The 18,293-nt window shown below is 34.2% G+C and overlaps 4 protein-coding genes across 5 annotated transcripts; 1 reads left to right on the top strand and 3 right to left on the bottom strand.

The window, feature by feature from the left end:
• Nucleotides 1–4,593: 4,593 nt before the first annotated feature.
• Nucleotides 4,594–7,790, top strand: LOC133778735 (vesicle-associated protein 1-2-like). Its single transcript, XM_062218747.1, has 8 exons — nucleotides 4,594–4,800; nucleotides 4,947–5,017; nucleotides 5,319–5,400; nucleotides 5,494–5,609; nucleotides 5,727–5,891; nucleotides 5,991–6,041; nucleotides 6,691–6,768; nucleotides 7,247–7,790. The coding sequence occupies exons 1-8, from the start codon at nucleotides 4,749–4,751 to the stop codon at nucleotides 7,358–7,360; spliced, it is 729 nt and encodes a 242-aa protein (XP_062074731.1). The 5' UTR covers nucleotides 4,594–4,748; the 3' UTR covers nucleotides 7,361–7,790.
• Nucleotides 7,791–8,030: 240 nt separating this feature from the next.
• Nucleotides 8,031–10,490, bottom strand: LOC133778734 (uncharacterized). Of its 2 annotated transcripts, none has more exons than XM_062218746.1 (3): nucleotides 9,569–10,490; nucleotides 9,394–9,462; nucleotides 8,031–8,467 (listed from the first exon to the last, which is right to left on the bottom strand). In XM_062218746.1, the coding sequence occupies exons 1-3, from the start codon at nucleotides 10,291–10,293 to the stop codon at nucleotides 8,461–8,463; spliced, it is 801 nt and encodes a 266-aa protein (XP_062074730.1). In that variant the 5' UTR covers nucleotides 10,294–10,490; the 3' UTR covers nucleotides 8,031–8,460. The 2 variants fall into 2 exon arrangements, with proteins under 2 accessions (XP_062074730.1, XP_062074729.1); XM_062218745.1 differs by lacking the exon at nucleotides 8,031–8,467 and adding an exon at nucleotides 8,490–8,740.
• Nucleotides 10,491–11,685: 1,195 nt separating this feature from the next.
• On the bottom strand, nucleotides 11,686–14,296 carry LOC133778732 (L-lactate dehydrogenase B-like). Its single transcript, XM_062218743.1, has 2 exons — nucleotides 13,513–14,296; nucleotides 11,686–12,361 (listed from the first exon to the last, which is right to left on the bottom strand). Exons 1-2 carry the CDS (start codon nucleotides 14,119–14,121, stop codon nucleotides 11,918–11,920), a joined length of 1,053 nt encoding a protein of 350 aa, XP_062074727.1. The 5' UTR covers nucleotides 14,122–14,296; the 3' UTR covers nucleotides 11,686–11,917.
• Nucleotides 14,297–15,913: 1,617 nt separating this feature from the next.
• Nucleotides 15,914–17,385, bottom strand: LOC133778730 (L-lactate dehydrogenase B-like). The gene is made up of 2 exons (XM_062218742.1): nucleotides 16,619–17,385; nucleotides 15,914–16,536 (listed from the first exon to the last, which is right to left on the bottom strand). Exons 1-2 carry the CDS (start codon nucleotides 17,267–17,269, stop codon nucleotides 16,093–16,095), a joined length of 1,095 nt encoding a protein of 364 aa, XP_062074726.1. The 5' UTR covers nucleotides 17,270–17,385; the 3' UTR covers nucleotides 15,914–16,092.
• Nucleotides 17,386–18,293: the final 908 nt, after the last annotated feature.

Raw genomic sequence — 18,293 nt, 5'->3', positions numbered from 1 at the left:
TTTTACAACCACTATTTATCAGCTTTTTTCTTCTTCTTTATCTCACTTTATCTAAGGTAAATAAAACTTTTATCAAAACCAATTACACATGTTAAAGTGTTCATTATATTGATCAAACCTAAGATTTGTTGACCAAAGCTACCTCCTTTGATCAAGTCCAAGCTTAAAGTACTTTCTCAGCAAAATACAATGGACCATTATTAAGTGCTTTTTTATTTTGCTTTGATTGAACAAAATAAAAAAAGAAAGATTGAACTTTGATTGTAAGAACCAATCAAGTTTCAAGTTTCCATTTTTAAGAGAGAAAAGTTGAAACCCATCTTCAATTTTATTAATAAATTTATAATGTCCATTTAGCAAACACTTTACTATTATTTTTACAACTAATATTTATTAAGCAAAAAAGCTCTTGTAAATTAATCTAAGCTTTAAAGAAAGAAAGAAAGAAAGAAAGGAGCTTTATAATCATGTTTAGTTTTGACCATCCATGCACATTGCACATATTAGATATTATTTTTTTGGGTAATCTTTCTGAGATGATGATCACTTGAGTGATTAGTAGTAGTATATGAATCTTAATCTACATTAACAATCCATTAAGATATGTAGCATGGTAAATGGTTTTAAAATTATAGTGTATTTTGTCACATATATATATATAACAATTCTCCAATTGGGGTGTCACTTTAAGCCCTACCGGTAAGACTTTCAGTGTTTCTCGATTCGTAAACAATTTTCGGCGCGATTTTTTTTTATGATCGTGTATATTGTAGCTATTTAGAGCATATGCAAATTTTTAGAAAATTCCGAATAGTTTACAGTACCGAAAACTAAATTAAAACATATTGCTTTCCACGCGCATAAAAAAAATTAGTCACGCGTGCAACAACATGATTGAACCTAATTTTCGGTATTGTAAACTATTCAAAATTTTCTGAAAATAGACTCTATAGGAGAATTCCCCTGTATATATATAATATTTATATAAACACAAACAATGATTGGAATTGGCAGGTTTAGGTGAGGCACTTTGCTTAGGCTAAAAGGAAGACTCAAAGATTGAAGCTTGAAGGTTTTTGCATATACAATTAGGTGGTCCTAGCATTTATCTATATCTATATTTATATCTTTGATTGTGATTGAAGAGAGCAAAACCATGTATAAATATGTATATTTATATCATTGATTGTGATTGAAGAGAGCCAAGCCATCTTAGTATTCATACACACAATTTTGATAATTAATAAGTAGTAGTAGTAGTAATAGTAGATTTAATTAAATGCAACCACTTTTTTCTATTAAAAATTAATGTCATATGAAGCACATGAAATGGGCTTTGGTCATTATTTATTATTATCATTTCTTTCACACTTAACCACCAACCAAAAATCATATAATAAAATACTATAAAATAAAGAAATTTGGTTAATGCTTATGGACAAGACACTCTGTATTTTGTTTTTATTTTATATGTGAAAAGAAAGCATTTTTAATTACTCCAAAGTCCAAACTAACATGTTTAATTTTTCTTAATCAAAATCATTACTATTGGTGAGTTTATTCCAAAATTCAAATATATAATAATAATAATAATAAGGGATAATTACGACATAAGTACCCAATGTTTGTGTTTTGTACGCGACATAGACCCAATGTTTATTTTTAGTGGCAATAGTACCCAAAATCAGTAAAAGTGTAATTCCATCAATCTCCTCCGTTAGGTCTGTTAATGAGCTGATTTGGCAGACACGTGTCACGTTTTTATTGGTCAAAATCATAATTATTTTTAAAATATTATTGAGCTGGACCAATCACGGAGTGACACGTGTTGGTCCAGTCATCACGAAACAGAGACCTAACAGAGGAAGCTGACGAAATTACACTTTTACTGACTTTGGGTACTATTGCCACTAAAAATAAATATTGGGTCTATACCGCATACAAAACTCAAACATTGGGTACTTATGCCACAAATATTCCTAATAATAATAATAATCTATTTGTCTATTTTTGTATTGTATGCAAACATTCACTTTAAAAATTTAAGAAAAAAAATATTAACACAAATATATTTGTTAAAAATAAAAAAGAAAAAACTGATAACATAATTATAAGGTCTGACTTTGGTGCGGGCGTACGAAAAGCCTGCACTTGTGCAGCTGGTTTTTCTCTAATGCTATTGGCTGAAATAAGAAGTTGCACAATATTACAATTGATACCGAGTGTATACTAAGTTTTATTCTTTGTCTCACTCTCCTAATTTTTATGACTGCATATAAAACTTAAACAATTTATAATTTTATGCAATATTTATTTTGTATATAAACCAGCTCCAATTTTCTTCTCTTCTCTTTTAAGACTGTAATTTTGTAGTTTTTCTGTTAAATTAAATTTATATTGTTGCTACAAAAAATATTATATTTATGTATAATAAGCTTAATTAATATAAACATTATTATAAATATATAACTTTAAAATAGTTACGGTCTGAAAAAAAAAAGTATACTGTTGGAAAAAAATGAGATTGGTTATATATACATATGACATCAAACAAAATTTGGAGTAAGATGTAGCACCCATATAATATTGTCAATAATCATATGATTGTATTGCATTACATTACATTACATATCATACAATATGTATAATTTGAGCATATGCATATTCTTATAAGTGTTTCCATGTATAAGTATAAAAATTGTGTATATGATGTCTATGTGTATGTTTAATATTATTAACCTTGTGGCGGTTGAGTTATCTCTTATGGGTGTTTGATGTGCTCAAGATATAAGAAAGTATGAAAAATATGGACAAGGCATGATATCAAGTGAGAAAAGTGAGATATAGAAGGCAAAAAATGTTAAGTGGTGAAAAATAGTACAATGTCGATTACTAGTATTTCGATGTAAAATTGAGTATTAGTGGATTTGCCGAATATAATTGAGGTATGATTAAGGTCTCATTGATGAAGTAAAAATGATTTTATAACCATTAGATCAAGTCTTGATGGGAGGTATACATAATCAATGGTATTGACGCAAAGTCAAAACGAGCTTAGCATAAGTGCGCTACGCTCAATCGGGTAAGCATAACTATTGGATATGAACTTATATGGACCTAAAGTTTGGTGTGAGTGTTTCACACATAAGGATAATAGGGTTAGTAGATGATTAAGTCAAAATTATTGAAGTGATAAAGTTTTCATAAGTCAAAAAGTAAAATGATAAGGTGAAATGTGTCAAATTTTGATACAATAAGACCAAATCATTGAAAATAAATGATTGTCATCAACCTTATCACTTTGTACGACCAAGACTCTGAAAAACAGAGAGAAAGAAAACAAAAAACCATTTCTTGGCTGGTTTGAAGAAATTCTAAGGAGATCAAAGTGAAATCAAAGCCATAGAAGTGGATTAAGCTCAGTTCTTACCTTTTTATGGAAAGTTCAACGTTTTTGAATTTTGTTGAGAGCTTACCTATAGTATTTTATCTTTTTTAAGATATTTTTTGGTGGTTCCCAAGTAGTTTGAGGTTTAGAAAAGCTAGAAGAGATCGTTTTCGTCGAAAAGTTGCTCAGTAAGTGAAATTTTGTGTTTTATGAAGTTTTTTGGGTTATTGGAGTACAAACTGATTTTTAGTTATTTGATTGAGTTTATAAGAGAGTATATATGTTTATAAATATTTGAATAGATGTAGAGACTCATTTAATTTGGGTGATGATCTTGGTGATGAGCTTATTATACATAAATATAATATTTTTTTGTAGCAATAATATAAATTTAACTTAACAGAAAACTATAAAATTACAGTCTTAAAAGAAAAGAAAAGAAAAGAAAAAAAAGTTGGAGTTGGTTTATATACAAAATAAATATGGCATAAAATTTTTATACTGGTAAGACTCTTAGTGTTTCTCGATCCGTGAATAGTTTTCGGCGCGATTTTTTTTATGACCGTATATATTGTAGTTATTTAGAGCATCCTGCAAATTTTCAGAAAATTATGAATAGTTTACAGTACCGAAAACTAGGTTTAAACATGTTGCTTTCTACACGCATAAAAAAAATTAGTCAAGCGTGCAACAACATGTTTGAATTTAGTTTTCGGTACTGTAAACTATTCAGAATTTTCTGAAAATTTGCAGAATGCTCTAAATAGTCATAATATATACAGTCATAAAAAAAATTATAGCAAAAACTGTTAACGAATCGAGAACACTCAAAATCTCACTGATAGAGCTTAGAGTAAAGCTTTGTAGGAGAATTCTCCTAAAATTATAAATTATTTAAGTTTTATATGCACTTAATAGGAAAAACAAATAATACGATTAAAAAAATGGGAGTGTATATATCCGAAAATAATAGTAGCAGCCGCGTGGCCGCGTGGGACTGGGACAAAGAGTAAAAATTAGTATACACCCGTTCTCAATTCTAACATTGTGCAACTTATTATTACAGCCAATAGCATTAGGAAAAGACCAGCCGCACATGTGCGCGCTATTCGTGCGCCCACACCAGAGAAAATTTCCATAATTATATTTGTTAAAAATTAAAAATATTAATAATAAAAAATAATAAATGAAATGAATTGGTGAGGAGAAGGAGGTTGCGATCGGCGTCATATTATCAAATCTGGTTTTTCCCAAATTCCCAAATTCCTGCACTTTCTCTCTCTCTCTCTCTCTCTCTTCTCCACTCTCGATCTCTCCGTCTCTTTCTTCGTCTTCTTCATCTTCTTCTCAGCTTGGCGAAATGAGCACAGGGGACCTTCTCAGCATCGACCCTCTCGAGCTCAAGTTTAACTGTAGGTCTTTTTCTTTTCACTATGTCTAAGGTTCAAGGGGGTTTCGTATTCATTCGTTTGGATCTCCTTTCGTTTGTTTGTTTTCTTCTAGGTTTTGGATTTGTTTCTATTTTCACTGTTTTTGTTTTTGTTATTGTTTTTCTTAGTCGAATTGAAGAAGCAGATCTGTTGTTCGCTACAATTGTCCAATAAGACCGATAGTTATGTGGCTTTCAAGGTAATTCCTTTCTGGGTTTTCGCGTTCTCGCTCTAACTCGCCTCTATAATGTACCAAAACTAGGATCACCGCATCCATTTTCTTTTTGGGTCCTAGCTCAAATTTGATTCCCTCTTGATCCAATTAAGGGTTTTTATTTAAATTGTCCGTTGTAAAAGCATTAGAATCCGATATATAAGATTATTATCTTTGAATTTAATTTGTAGATTTTGGGATTTGATTAATCTTCTTAGTAGGGTACAATAAAACCTGGATCTTGCATGATTTTGGTGATAACATGGATTTGATTGATCATGTTCAGGTCAAAACTACGAACCCTAAGAAATACTGTGTTCGTCCCAACACGGGAGTCGTCTTACCACGTTCCACATGTGATGTTATAGGTGTCTGCTTCAACTCATTCATCCTAGTTACACTTTCAGTTGAGTTTTGTTTTGATTTGAGTTTAATAATTTGTAGTGCTTGTTTTGGTTTAGTCACAATGCAAGCACAAAAGGAGGCCCCTGCTGATATGCAATGCAGGGACAAGTTTCTACTCCAGAGCGTGAAAGTGAATGATGGTATAGCTGCCAAGGATATTAATGCGGAAATGGTAATTATTTTAGGGAATTCTTATGTAGAAGTAAAGTATGATGGAACGGTTTGAAATACATTAAATTATGAGCTAAAAGATCAATATGGTAATGTAAGTAAGTGCTTTTTGGTGTAGTTTAACAAGGAGGCAGGGCACATTGTTGAGGAATGCAAATTGAGAGTGGTTTATGCTTCTCCTCCTCAACCACCCTCTCCAGTGGCAGAAGGTTCAGATGAGGGTTCTTCACCGAGGGGATCTGTTACGGAGAATGGAAATTCTAATGGTGCTGAGTTTACCAATGTTAGTGCTCAAATCAAATGTTTTTAAATGAATTTGTTATTTTTGTTTCCTATTTTGACTGAAAGTTAATGAGCTCATTTGTTTTACTGGTGATCACAGGCTGCAAGGGCGTTGGCTGATCGGCCTGAGTTTCAGGAAAAATCTTCAGAGGTAAACTGAAGAGAGATACAAGATTGTTGGAACTTGTGAAATCATTTTGATTTATATTTTTCAAGCAAAAAGTTAAATTCTTTGCATATGAGGAAGCAATTACACACTGACACACGTACATATTCACATAGAGATGTCATTATTTATCTTGGTAAATCTTCTTCTTGCTGTTTACTATCATTTTTCTTTTTGAATATGACTTTGACAGTGATAGCAAACATAATTATTCCATTTTTTTGAATTAGCTGAGGGTTTTCACCTTTTCCCTTCCCTTTTCAAAATGGCTTTAATGGTTGATTTGATCATCATTACAAGTAGTCTTTGTTTGATTTACTTTCCTAAAAAAGTGAACTTATGAAAAAGAAAACATTAAAGCATTTAATGTGGTTACTCTAGTGAAGCTGCTACATCAGCACAGATGGAGCATGTGTAGTTCTCATAATTTACCTTGTCTTTTTGTCTTCGGCATAAGATGTTTCCATGCGTTGCTAGTGTGGTTGGTATACATCATACTTCTAGTTATTTGCTGCTTTTCTTTTTCAGTTTCATTTGTGTTCTGTACTTTATTTAGGATATTTAGCTTTATTGGTGTGCTACATGATATTCCTTTTTCTACATTTGCTTACAATTTTTTTTATGTAAATTCCAGGCAAAAGCTCTTATTTCGAGATTGACTGAGGAAAAGAACAATGCAGTTCAACAAAATAACAAGCTTCGCCAGGAACTGGTAAGCTTAATGGTTAAATTATACTCATTTATTTCTTCCTAAGAATGGGTTTAGTACCTATTTAATTTATGGATAGAATGTTATGGTAGCATCGAATTACCAATAGATATAACTTATAAGGACAATATGCATAACAAATACAAGTATCATGTCTTGTTGCTATTGTAAGAAAACTGGGGGGAGGAACGATTTGGTTTAATGGAAATATGAAGTTCTCCAATCTCAGTGAATGGAAGCGCTGGTTTACTGTTGTAGATCATGAACTATTTCATTGGGTAAAGAGGGAAGGGGGGAAGTTTTATTGGAGTGTCATCCTTGTGTTATTGAGAAAGAATTTAAGTACTTTTATACTTGCTTCTTTCTATTTACCTTATGCTCTTTTGAGTTACTAGTAGTTACTCCTTTCTTTCACAATACATATATATCTTCAGAGTGTTACTTGGTTTGGGTCCTCTTCTTACAAGATTACTCTGTGTAGGAACTTCTGAGACGCGAAAGCAGCAAAAGCGGCAGTGGTGGTATTTCAATCATGGTTGTCATCTTTATCGGCTTGCTTGGCATAATTTTGGGATATCTTATGAAGAGGACATAAGCATGTGTCTAGTATTATAAATGGTGTGGCATGCTATTTCCTTGTCGATTCCTTTTTTGACCCCAAATCATTGGAAGAATGAAGAGGGGACCGAGGAGAAAGTAATCGAAGAGGAGGTGTTGCTTTGTGTTAGTTATTAGCCTTGTGAAAGTAACAAGTTTAGGTGGGTTCATCATCATCATCATCATGGGGTACTATTGTAGTTGCTGCTGGACTTTGCAAGTAGTAGTGCGTCTTTAACTTATGGTCTTCAGTAACATGCCATTCTTTTTGTAACTTAAGAAAAAGGGATGATCTTTCATTTTGCTTTCTTTCATCGTTCAACTAGGGAGGTCCTGGTAACAGTATCTCTTGTGACTGTTAATAAATTTATACATTTTCTGTGTGCTGCAAACTAGTAGCTTCATTTCCCAATAATTTTGATTCTTTACTCATTGGTGTCTACATTATACTAGCAAGAAAATTAATGACCATACTCATAAAACAGCACTAGAATATATGGTGTTGTTACAAATAATGAGAAGGAATTGACTTATTTGGTATGCTCTATCAATAAGAGATATTGCTACAAATACTAATTCACTGATCGAAATTGAAATCTATTTTGAATTGCCAAATCGAAATATGATTAACTTGCTTAGAGAATGAATTGATGTATGCACCATCTTGATTAAGTCAAGTAACAAGGTATTGAACTGTATTTATATTTAATTTTCTGATCTGTGAATTGATGAACAAAGCATTTGGCTATACAAGAACCGATGAGCCACACGGCAGTCAAATTCAAAGGTACAAATAGTTTCAGTGAACATAAAATAACAAAAAGATGGTAATTCAAGATAGGTAATACTCCAATCCAAAGAGTCAGCAGCAGCCAGAGTAATTGAACAAAATTCACCAGACGCATTCTTCATCTTCTTCCATTATTTCTTCATAAACGAAGGGCTGCAAATTGCCCAATGTACGTATCACATAAAGGGTGGTCAAATGTACAAATTTCTGCCAACTTCATCAAGAAATGCAGTTGCTCCTTATCCATGGAGTGGACTCGGGTTTTCCGGACTGAAGAAACTACAGCCTGCACCGTTATCCTGGTTTCGTCACACCCTGCAGCAAGATGATGAGCAGAAATATGTTATGTTATATTTCTTCACAAAAACGTTGAGGGAACAAAATTTTATGCTCTTTCAGTCTGCTCCTCATTCTACTAAAAATCAAGACAGACAAATTCCTCTCAGAAAACTAAAATTTGCAAAATTTGTTCATGAATGAGACACAGCAGCATTTGGCAATATTCCTCTTGGCAGCCTCAATACCATTTACTTTAGGTTCTTCTATTGTCACTAAGCAGCTATACATTGATATCTTATTGTGTCAACCCTACCAAACAGGAAAGATAAAGAGAAAAAGGGCATAGATTTCAGATGAAGAAGCCTTTAGAAGTTGCAGTAAAGCAATCAAAACCATATGTTAAGGTGAAAACATGTTATATATAATCAATTTGGTTGGCGTGACTGTTGGAAACCTCCTTGCATTTAACATAAAACTATATATTAATGTGAAATATGTTTTATATATAAACATATTGCTAGAACTTTAAGGATCAAATAATCAATTAGAGTCTGATTTATCAGTTTATTGATTTAGATTTTGGTACGCACAGGAATTGTGGATTGGTTTGGTCTGTGGCCACACTTATGTTGATAACACTGCACAAAATGGCACAAATTGCAGCTCTCTATTGATCCAATTTAATTTGGCTTCAATGAATTGTCAAATTAAACATGATGAGATATCAATATGGCGACCATATTGTGCCAAAGAGGCTATGATAGATTTTGTGGGTAATAAACTTGACAATCACATAGTGCGGAGGATCTAAAATTCGAGGGTTATCGTATTTATGTTAATAAAATAGACTTACAAATCTCTACATACAAGTATTGTTAGAGCATAAAGATACATAGCTCAATGAGAGGATACTAATCAATGAAAATATATTAAAGCAAAGACATTGTCATAAATAAACTCACCTCCCGGAAAACTTCCTACGCTTGGGGCTGGGATTGTATTTGTCTCTGTCCCTATCTCTATCTCTGTCACTGAATTTTAAAAAAAAAACAGAGAGATTAAAGCTTCACAATAAGTTACAAGTACCCAATGAAATTCTGATAACCAAAGATGTCATAAACATATATATAGACTCACCTGGTTGAAGAGAAGTTTCTATGCCTGGGATTAGCTCCATCTCTAATACTCCTATGGCTTTTCTCCATTACCAAAGCACGTTCTCTTTCCTTCTCCCGCTTTTCTCTTCTAAGCCGTTCTTCCCTCAACTCTTGCAAAGTCTTCTTTCCCTTCTTCTTCCCCTCTTCTTCTTCATCAGAAGAAAACCCATTACAGTCCCTTGCTCCCTCACCACTCACATTCTCACTTGGTTTCTCAAGATACCAAGGCAACTTTACTCCTTTCCCAGCAAGGCCATAACCCAACCTGTACTTCTCATCCTCCGCAGTCACAACCTTAGGCTCCTCTTTCTTTATCATCCTCCTCAACTTCTTATTAAACCCATCAATTTTTTCAGTGTCACCCTTCTTCTCCTTCTCTAACCCTCCTTTAATGGGATCAAAAATCCTGATTCCCTCAAAGAGATTAATGTGAGCGGACTTAGGTTCAGATTCCTTGGGTTCGGTTTCCTTGGGTTCGGTCTCCTTGGGTTTGGATTCGCTGGGTTGGATGAGAGGAGCCAAGCCACGAGCGGTGCGGAGCTGTTCGATACGAAATTCGGTATCGCGTTTTCGAGATTGCTCGCGCTTGAGCTGCTCTTCTTTAGCGGCGGCTTCTTCATCTTTGCGGACCTTCTCTCTGTTATCGAAGTTGTACACATTCCATCGTTTCTGGGGAAGAATATTCAGACCTCCATGGCCACCCATTGGATCCTCAAACCCACGCTTTTACCCTTCAATTTCGATTTTTTTTTTAAGGAATAAATGAAAATTCAAAGACCCAAAACAAAGATAAGCCTAATTTGAATTGAAAAATTAAAACTTTGCAGATTGCAAATTAGCCATTAGGGCTAAGCTAAGACAGAGAGAGAAAGAGAGATTACGTAAGAACACGAGGCGGTTTGCTAAAATTGGGATTTTAGCATAAAATTTTGTTTTTTGTTTTATTGAAAACGTGTCGCTTTTATGAATGGTGTCGTTTTATTGTTTTGTTGTCGTTTTGTACCAATGGTGTCGTTTTCTTGTGAATTCGTCGTTTCTGATGAATGGTGTCGTTTTCGAAATTATATCGTTTTCTCGTGAAGTTGTCGTTATTCATACTATCGTCATTTTAGTTTATTGTAACAGATACAAAGCTTTACAAACGTAATTTTTAATAATAGACTAATTAGTTGAGATAAATTATTTAATGTTATATGGATAACAAAATAAACTTGTTTTGCCAATAATAGACACATTGGTTTATTTAATATAGCATGAATGAAGAATGTTTCCAAGGCCAATCAAGTCATAAACAAATCAGTTAACAAATGGTACACTTTGCATAAAAAGGTAAACATTTTGTTTTACAAACACAAATTTCAAACATAGTAATCTATTTTATGTTCCATATAATATAAACATTTTTTTCTTAATAGTCATCTGATTAGTCTAAATAATCTATAGGTTTCTTGGCAAAATAACCTATTTTGTAAAGTCATTTTGCACTTTGGGCATCCGACAGTCCAGTCAGTTGGTCGAAATTTTTTTTGTCAATTTGTCGAAATTTTTAGATAATTAATCAAAATTTTAGACAGTTAACATTTTGCAAAAAATTATCAAAATTAGACTATAAGCATAATAACTTCTGAAAAAATATCATTTTCACCAATTATTCTTTATAAAATAACTTTAGCAAAATTTTCCATATTTTATTTTAGGAAATTTACTTATTTGGTACCCTATGTTTTTGCAAAGTATCATTTTGGTACCCTCTATTTTCAATAATGCTCATATGGTACCCTGCATTTTAAAATTATACATATTTGATACTTCAGACTCAGATTTGATAAATAAAATTTTGTCAATATGATCAAATTGTAATCAGTTATATGTAATTAAGTAATTAAATTTAAATTTGGAACTTACATAATTAACAACAGTTTGATTAAATTGGTAAAATTTTATTAATTAAATTTGAGTTTAGGGTATCAAATATGTACGATTTTAAAATACAGAGTAACATATGAACATTATTGAAAACAGAAAGTATCAAAATAATAATACTAAATAATTACCTACCCTTTATTTTATGACAAAAGTGAAGATAAGGACTCTTAATTAAGGTCTTAAAAGTGTTAAGGTTAAGCCTTTTGGTTATAATTTATAGAGGAAAACACAACAACAATTTTCTTACAATTCAAAACGTACCATCCCAAAAGCAAAAACATAACCAAAGTAAGATTATATGTGTGGTATGAACTAGTAGAAAAACAAAAGCAACAACATATAAGTACATAGATATCACATCCAACTTGGCATGTTTTTACCATTGTGTGTGGATTATTAACATTCACAATCCCAACTGAGACTGCACTTCTAGGATGGTTTTGGCAGAGTCCTTGAGCCTCTGCTCCTCCTCCTCCGAGAGATGCACATTAGTCACTCCCAAAACACCACCCCTTCCCAGCTGCGCAGGCAAGCTCAAGAACACTTGGCCGCCGCCAATGCCGTAGAACCCGGTGGCGAGGACCGACACCGGGTGGATCTTCCTCTGGTCTCTGAGTATGCTTCGAGCAAGGTTGGCTGCCGAGTATCCTATGGCCCAAGATGTGTAGCCCTTGAGGCTTATGACTTCGTATGCACTGTCTATCACTTGCTTGTGAATGTTCTCCAATGTTTCTTTCTCGTATGGTATTTGTTGCCTTTCTAAGAAGCTAAGCACCGGCACTCCTCCTACGCTGATGCTTGACCATAGCGCCACTGAAGTGTCCCCGTGCTCCCCAATTATGTAAGCCTATGCTTACATTATTATATTTCAACAGTTATAACACAAAGTCAACTTGGGTCCACATTTTGTAAGAACAATAAATCAAAATTACATATTTTTTTTAAAGTTATTTTCTCCTTTAGACTAGTTTTTATAATTTTTTTGCAAAATCATCTTTTATAATTTAGACAATTAGTAAAAAAATTCAAATAGTCCGTCAAAAATTTTAGACAATTAATCAAAAAATTTAGACAACTAGTCGAATTTTAGACGAAAGACATTGAGCAAAAAAACTATAAAAAATAAGTCAGAGAGCAAAATCTCATTTTGTCCCCATGCTCACCAATTATGTAAGCCTATACTTACATTATCATATTTCAACAGTCATAAGAGAATGTGAATTTGGGCCTATATTTTGTAAAGATCAATAGATCATCGTTCATTTGCCAAAATGACCTATTTTCATTTTAAGTTATTTTGTACTCTATTCTAGTTTTAATAATTTTTTGCAAAATAACCTCTCATAATTTAGACATGCGATTACAAATTTTAGACAGTTGGTGAAAAAATTTAGACAACTAGTCGAATTTTGAACCGATATTATTTTATAAAAAATTATCAAAAATAGAACAGAGTGCAACATCACTTGAAAAATAAGTCATTTTCACTAATTTTTCATAAATTATCAATATTACATCACACTCTCGACAAATTTTAACATCACATTGGCCATTTCTATTGTGCACCCCTCTTTTTTTGGTGAATGAGTGTATCCCTTTTCCTACTTTCAATATCGTGAAGAATTTTGGCGTAATTTTTTTAGTTATTTAATTTATTTGAACGATAAATTATTCAAAATTTTACCCTAAATAACTAGCTATTTCATTTCTTAAAAAAACGAGTGGACCCTGTTTGGTGCTCCTTAGGTGAGTGGACACATTTTTTTATTTTTTTAAATAAGCACAAAACGTGTACATGGACAAATCAAATTGTGTGAGAACCTAACTAACTATTCCATTCCCAACTTGTAGTTTACTTACTATCATTAGAAAAATCTTATTATTTAGAACTATTTTCTAATCTGATTTACCTAACCCACTTATTTAATGGAATTAATGTCAGCTTTTAATTGGATTAGGCAAAATAAAAATAAAAATTCAATCTTGAATACTACTAACCTGCACATCTTGAGCGTTAACATCAAGATGATCGGCGATGAGGAACCGGAACCGAGAGGAGTCCAGATTCGTACCCGATCCGATAACCCGATTCGAAGGAAACCCGGATAACTTCCAAGACACATACGTCAGCACATCGACGGGATTAGATACGATCAACAGAATGGTTTCCGGTGAGAATTTGGCCAGCGGAGGTATGATGTGCCGAAACAGAGCAACGTTTCTCTGGAGCAAATTAAGCCTGGACTCGCCGGGGATCTGGCGGGCGCCAGCGGTGACAATGCAGAGATCGGATCCGACGGTGACGTCGTAGTCGACGGAGGCGATGATCTTGGTCCGGGGGAGGAAGGCAGCGGCGTGCTGGAGGTCAAGCATCTCGCCGCGGAGCTTTTCGGGCTTGGCGTCGACGAGGACGAGCTCATCGGCTAGGTCTTGGGTGAGGATGGTTTGGGCTATGGCCATGCCGACGTTTCCGGCTCCGATGACGGAGATCTTGGTGTGGCGTTTGGTGGGGGAAGGTGGGGCGGCGCTGTGGATTGGCCTGAAGAAGGCATTCGATAGGTCGAGGCCTCCTGGCCCTAGGGACGAAGTTGACTCACTCTTCTGCATATTTCTCTCTGAAGAAGACGAAGATGGAAACGATACGACGTAGTTTTGATCTGCTTTTACAAGGGCTTTGGGACTGTTCGACTTCGAACGAGCGGTTGTACTTTATGTTTATATATAAGATTTTTCAACGGTCAATGAATATATGTACGGTCACGTAAATAATACTAATATATTATTATGTATTGTGAAAAGACAAGAATAGCCACGTCGTGGGTAGAATTTTGGAATGTTGGTTGTGAATATATTCGTCATTTACTATTTTCTCATTGTGTCTTGGGGACTAATCAAATTCTAGAATTTTCTTATTTGGAGATGCTTTTTCCTTTTTGGGTGGCAATTAATAATACCAGATTTTATTTTTTTGGGTGAGAAAACTATGGGTGGAGAAGAGAACACAGTGAAACCATGTCCTGAAGCTTTGGAAGATTGTTTATTCTTCACCACATGGCAATTGGCATTGGTCAATGGAATTCAAATAGTCAACAACTCATGTTAGGTAATAATATGGGTTCTGCTGTTGCCCCAAAGTTCGAGTTAATATAGTGTAAATGTGTATATATTACCATTGACTGAAATTTATACATATTAAAATATATTCATGTGTTTCCATGTTACTACAATGATGAATAAAGGCCATAATTTAGTGTGGGGTACGTAATGACCAAAATTTCTTCCTTTGAAGTTGTCATGTAATAATAAGCAATATATATGGGAATTCTATTGCACCCAAAAAATTCTGAACAGTTTACCGCACTGGCGTGACTAATTTTTTGTATACGCGTAAATTATTCAGAATTTTCTGAAAATTTAAAAATGTTTTAAATAATTATAATATACACGGTCATAAAAAAAAAGCGGATAAAAAATTATTCACAGGTTGAGAAACACTGAATGCATCACCGATAAGGCTTAAAATGAAGGGCCTAAGAAGAATTGTTCTGTACATATTCATCATGATATTATTTGTTATTGTATTTTATGGGCTTGACAATTTGAGTAACGATATTCTTTGCATTCATATTCTGTGACTTCTGGAATTCAAATTCTTTCCATACAAGTAAAAAAAAATTCAAAACTAGACCTTTAACATATATATAATTGTGTAATACATGCATATATATAAATATATATATACACACACACGTGTTTTAAGGGTCGTACGTGGTGATGTACGTGAGTTCTCAATACATTTTTTTATGAGAAAATATTGAGATGATCAAATCTGATGAAGAAAATGAAAATTAACTTTGTCTTATTATATTTAATTACTACTTGGTTTTTTCTTTAAAAAAAAGGCAATATATTATTTCATATTAAGGTTGCTAAACCTTTAATTGTCTGTATTAATTAACTTTCTTTATTCGGTTTAGTCATCAGCAAACAGAGACACATATTCACGTTCAAAAAAGCCTAATGTTATTATGGATCAATAGTTGAAATTTAGACATTGTGACACCTTTTCTTCATCATTCTATTTTTTCAGTACTTATTCTATTTTCATTATTTATGTTCTGTCTTTCTCTGTAGTGGAAACTGGAAAAATGTATAACAATTGTCTTTTGGTTCTTCATAGTTGACAAATCTCAAGTCTCTCAAATCTTTTGGTGTCTAGTTCCATATTATATCTCAGGTGTATATATATATATATATATATATATCCACACACATTTGCATGATAAAGATTTTAGCTTTTATTGAATATTCAGTTGCTACTAAATTAACCAACAAAGAAACTCATCATATGTTAAAAAAATTCAATATAATAAAAGTATCATCAATAGTCACCGTTTGATTATACTATAATTTATTTTTTATTATAGTATACAAACTACAAAGATATTCATACATCTTATTTCAGTCAGGGACCGTTCTTGGAATAATATCTTAAGTTGCAGAACAATAATATATAATAATAATAAGAATATAGTAAAAATATCAATTTATCAAGGCTTGCATATATATATATATAAATCATATTCCCAATAGAGACTGAACTTTGATGAGTGTTTCAGCAGATTCCCTAAGCTTCTCTTCCTCCTCCTCCGACAGATGCACATTAGCCACTCCCAATACGCCGCCTCTGCCCAACTGAGCCGGCAAACTCAAGAACACTCGACCATCGCCAATGCCGTGCAGCCCTGTGGCAAGCACAGAAACCGGGTGAATCTTCCTCTGGTCTCTGAGTATGCTTCGAGCAAGGTTGGCCGCCGAGTATCCTATTGCCCACGACGTGTATTCTTTAAGCCTTATGACTTCGTACGCACTGTCTATGACTTGTTTGTGAATGTTCTCCAACATTTCCTTCTCATATGGTATTTGTTGTCTTTCCAAGAAGTTCAACACCGGCACTCCTCCTACGCTTATGCTCGACCACAGCGCCACTGAACTATCTCCATGCTCTCCTATTATGTACGCCTATACAATATACAACCATCGTCCATGATGAATCAAGTGTTAACATATGCATATTACATTGTTCTGTGTATTGAAAACTCACCTGCACATCTTGAGCATTGACATCGAGATGATCAGCTATGAGGAACCTGAATCGAGAGGAGTCCAGATTCGTGCCCGAGCCGATGACACGATTCGAGGGAAACCCAGATAGTTTCCAAGAGACATAAGTCAGCACATCGACGGGGTTGGAGACGATCATCAGTATGGTTTCGGGTGAGAACTTGGCGAGCGGGGGTATGATGTTCCGGAACAAAGCAATGTTCCTATGGAGTAGATTCAGCCTAGACTCGTCGGGAATCTGGCGGGCGCCTGCGGTGACAATACAGAGGTCAGACCCGGCCGTGATGGCATAGTCGACGGAAGCGAGGATCTTGGTTCGAGGGAGGAAGGCTGCAGCGTGTTGAAGGTCGAGCATTTCGCCGCGGAGCTTGTCCGGCTTGGCATCGACCAGGACGAGCTCATCGGCGAGGTCTTGGGTGAGGATGGTCTGGGCTATGGCCATGCCAACGTTGCCAGCTCCAATGACTGAGATCTTGGTGTGGCGCTTGGTGGGTGATGGTGGAGCGGCGCTTTGGATTGGCCTGAAAAAGGTCTGGGATAGGTCGAGGCCTCCTGGCCCCAAAGAAGAAGTAGATTCACTCTTCTGCATTTTAGTATTTCTTTGTTTATGTTTTGTGATCAGATATGTCATGAGAGTTGGGTTTAGATGTATTTATTACAAGTGTTGGGATGTGACCGAAAGGCTTGAGTGTCTACTGGTCCAACGAGGGTGGTTAGAGTTAGTGGTGGCATGTGGAGTTTTCGAGGATGAAAGTTGATTATTTTGTGCCTCCAAATCTAATAATGTCGTACCATATGAGTATGACTATGTGAGGTGTGATAATTCAATGTGGAATTACTTTTTCTTTCTTAGGGAACCATAAAATTCCATTCCCCCCGGTTGTGGAGGCTGGAATTTTTCTCTTATTTCTAGATACATTTACATGTGATATTATTTTATCATGTGGTACTTTTTAGGTGGCAAATACCACCGTTGATTTTTGTGAGTTGTGACAAAACTAGGGGTGAAGTGTGAAGAATAGTAATTTTATTGATTTCCACCGACTCACTCATTCGAAGCTTTGTTTCCATTGATTGAGGCATCTTAATTCTGATCTTTGGCTTAATTTTCCAAGCGTGTGTATGGTGTTGGGTCGACTACTGAGTTTCAAACTTAAGTTATTTGGACATCATATTTCTTCATTCAATTTTTTTTAAAGTAAATAATTCTATTTATTTGAAAACTTTATTGGTTTTATGTTTGTCCCTCTTTTGATCTTTTTTCATGTTCGATTTTTTGAAATGTTAAGTCCATATTATTTGATTTTTTTTTTTTTTCTATTATTGTGGGTTGATAATAAATGTTCTAAACTTCACAACTTTTCTCAATAGTACTTCAACAAAAATGTCGGCATTTATAAATATCGTTACTATTCAGTTTAATAACACTTGTAAAACGACATCAAACTATATAAAACGACATCCAGCAATATAAAACGACATAAAATACAATAAACGACAGTATAATCCAAAAACATCACGAGGAGGGAGAGACAGAGTTGTTGCAGGGCCGGACAATGGGAGCGGAGCTGGCAGAGTTACTATTCAGTTTTAACACTTGACAATATAATGACATTTGTAGCAAATGTAAAACGACATCAACTAAAAAAACGACA

This window comes from Humulus lupulus, chromosome 5, assembly GCF_963169125.1.
Source record: "Humulus lupulus chromosome 5, drHumLupu1.1, whole genome shotgun sequence".
NCBI classification, from domain to species: Eukaryota; Viridiplantae; Streptophyta; class Magnoliopsida; order Rosales; family Cannabaceae; genus Humulus; species Humulus lupulus.
This window is presented reverse-complemented; position numbering and strand designations above follow the sequence as displayed.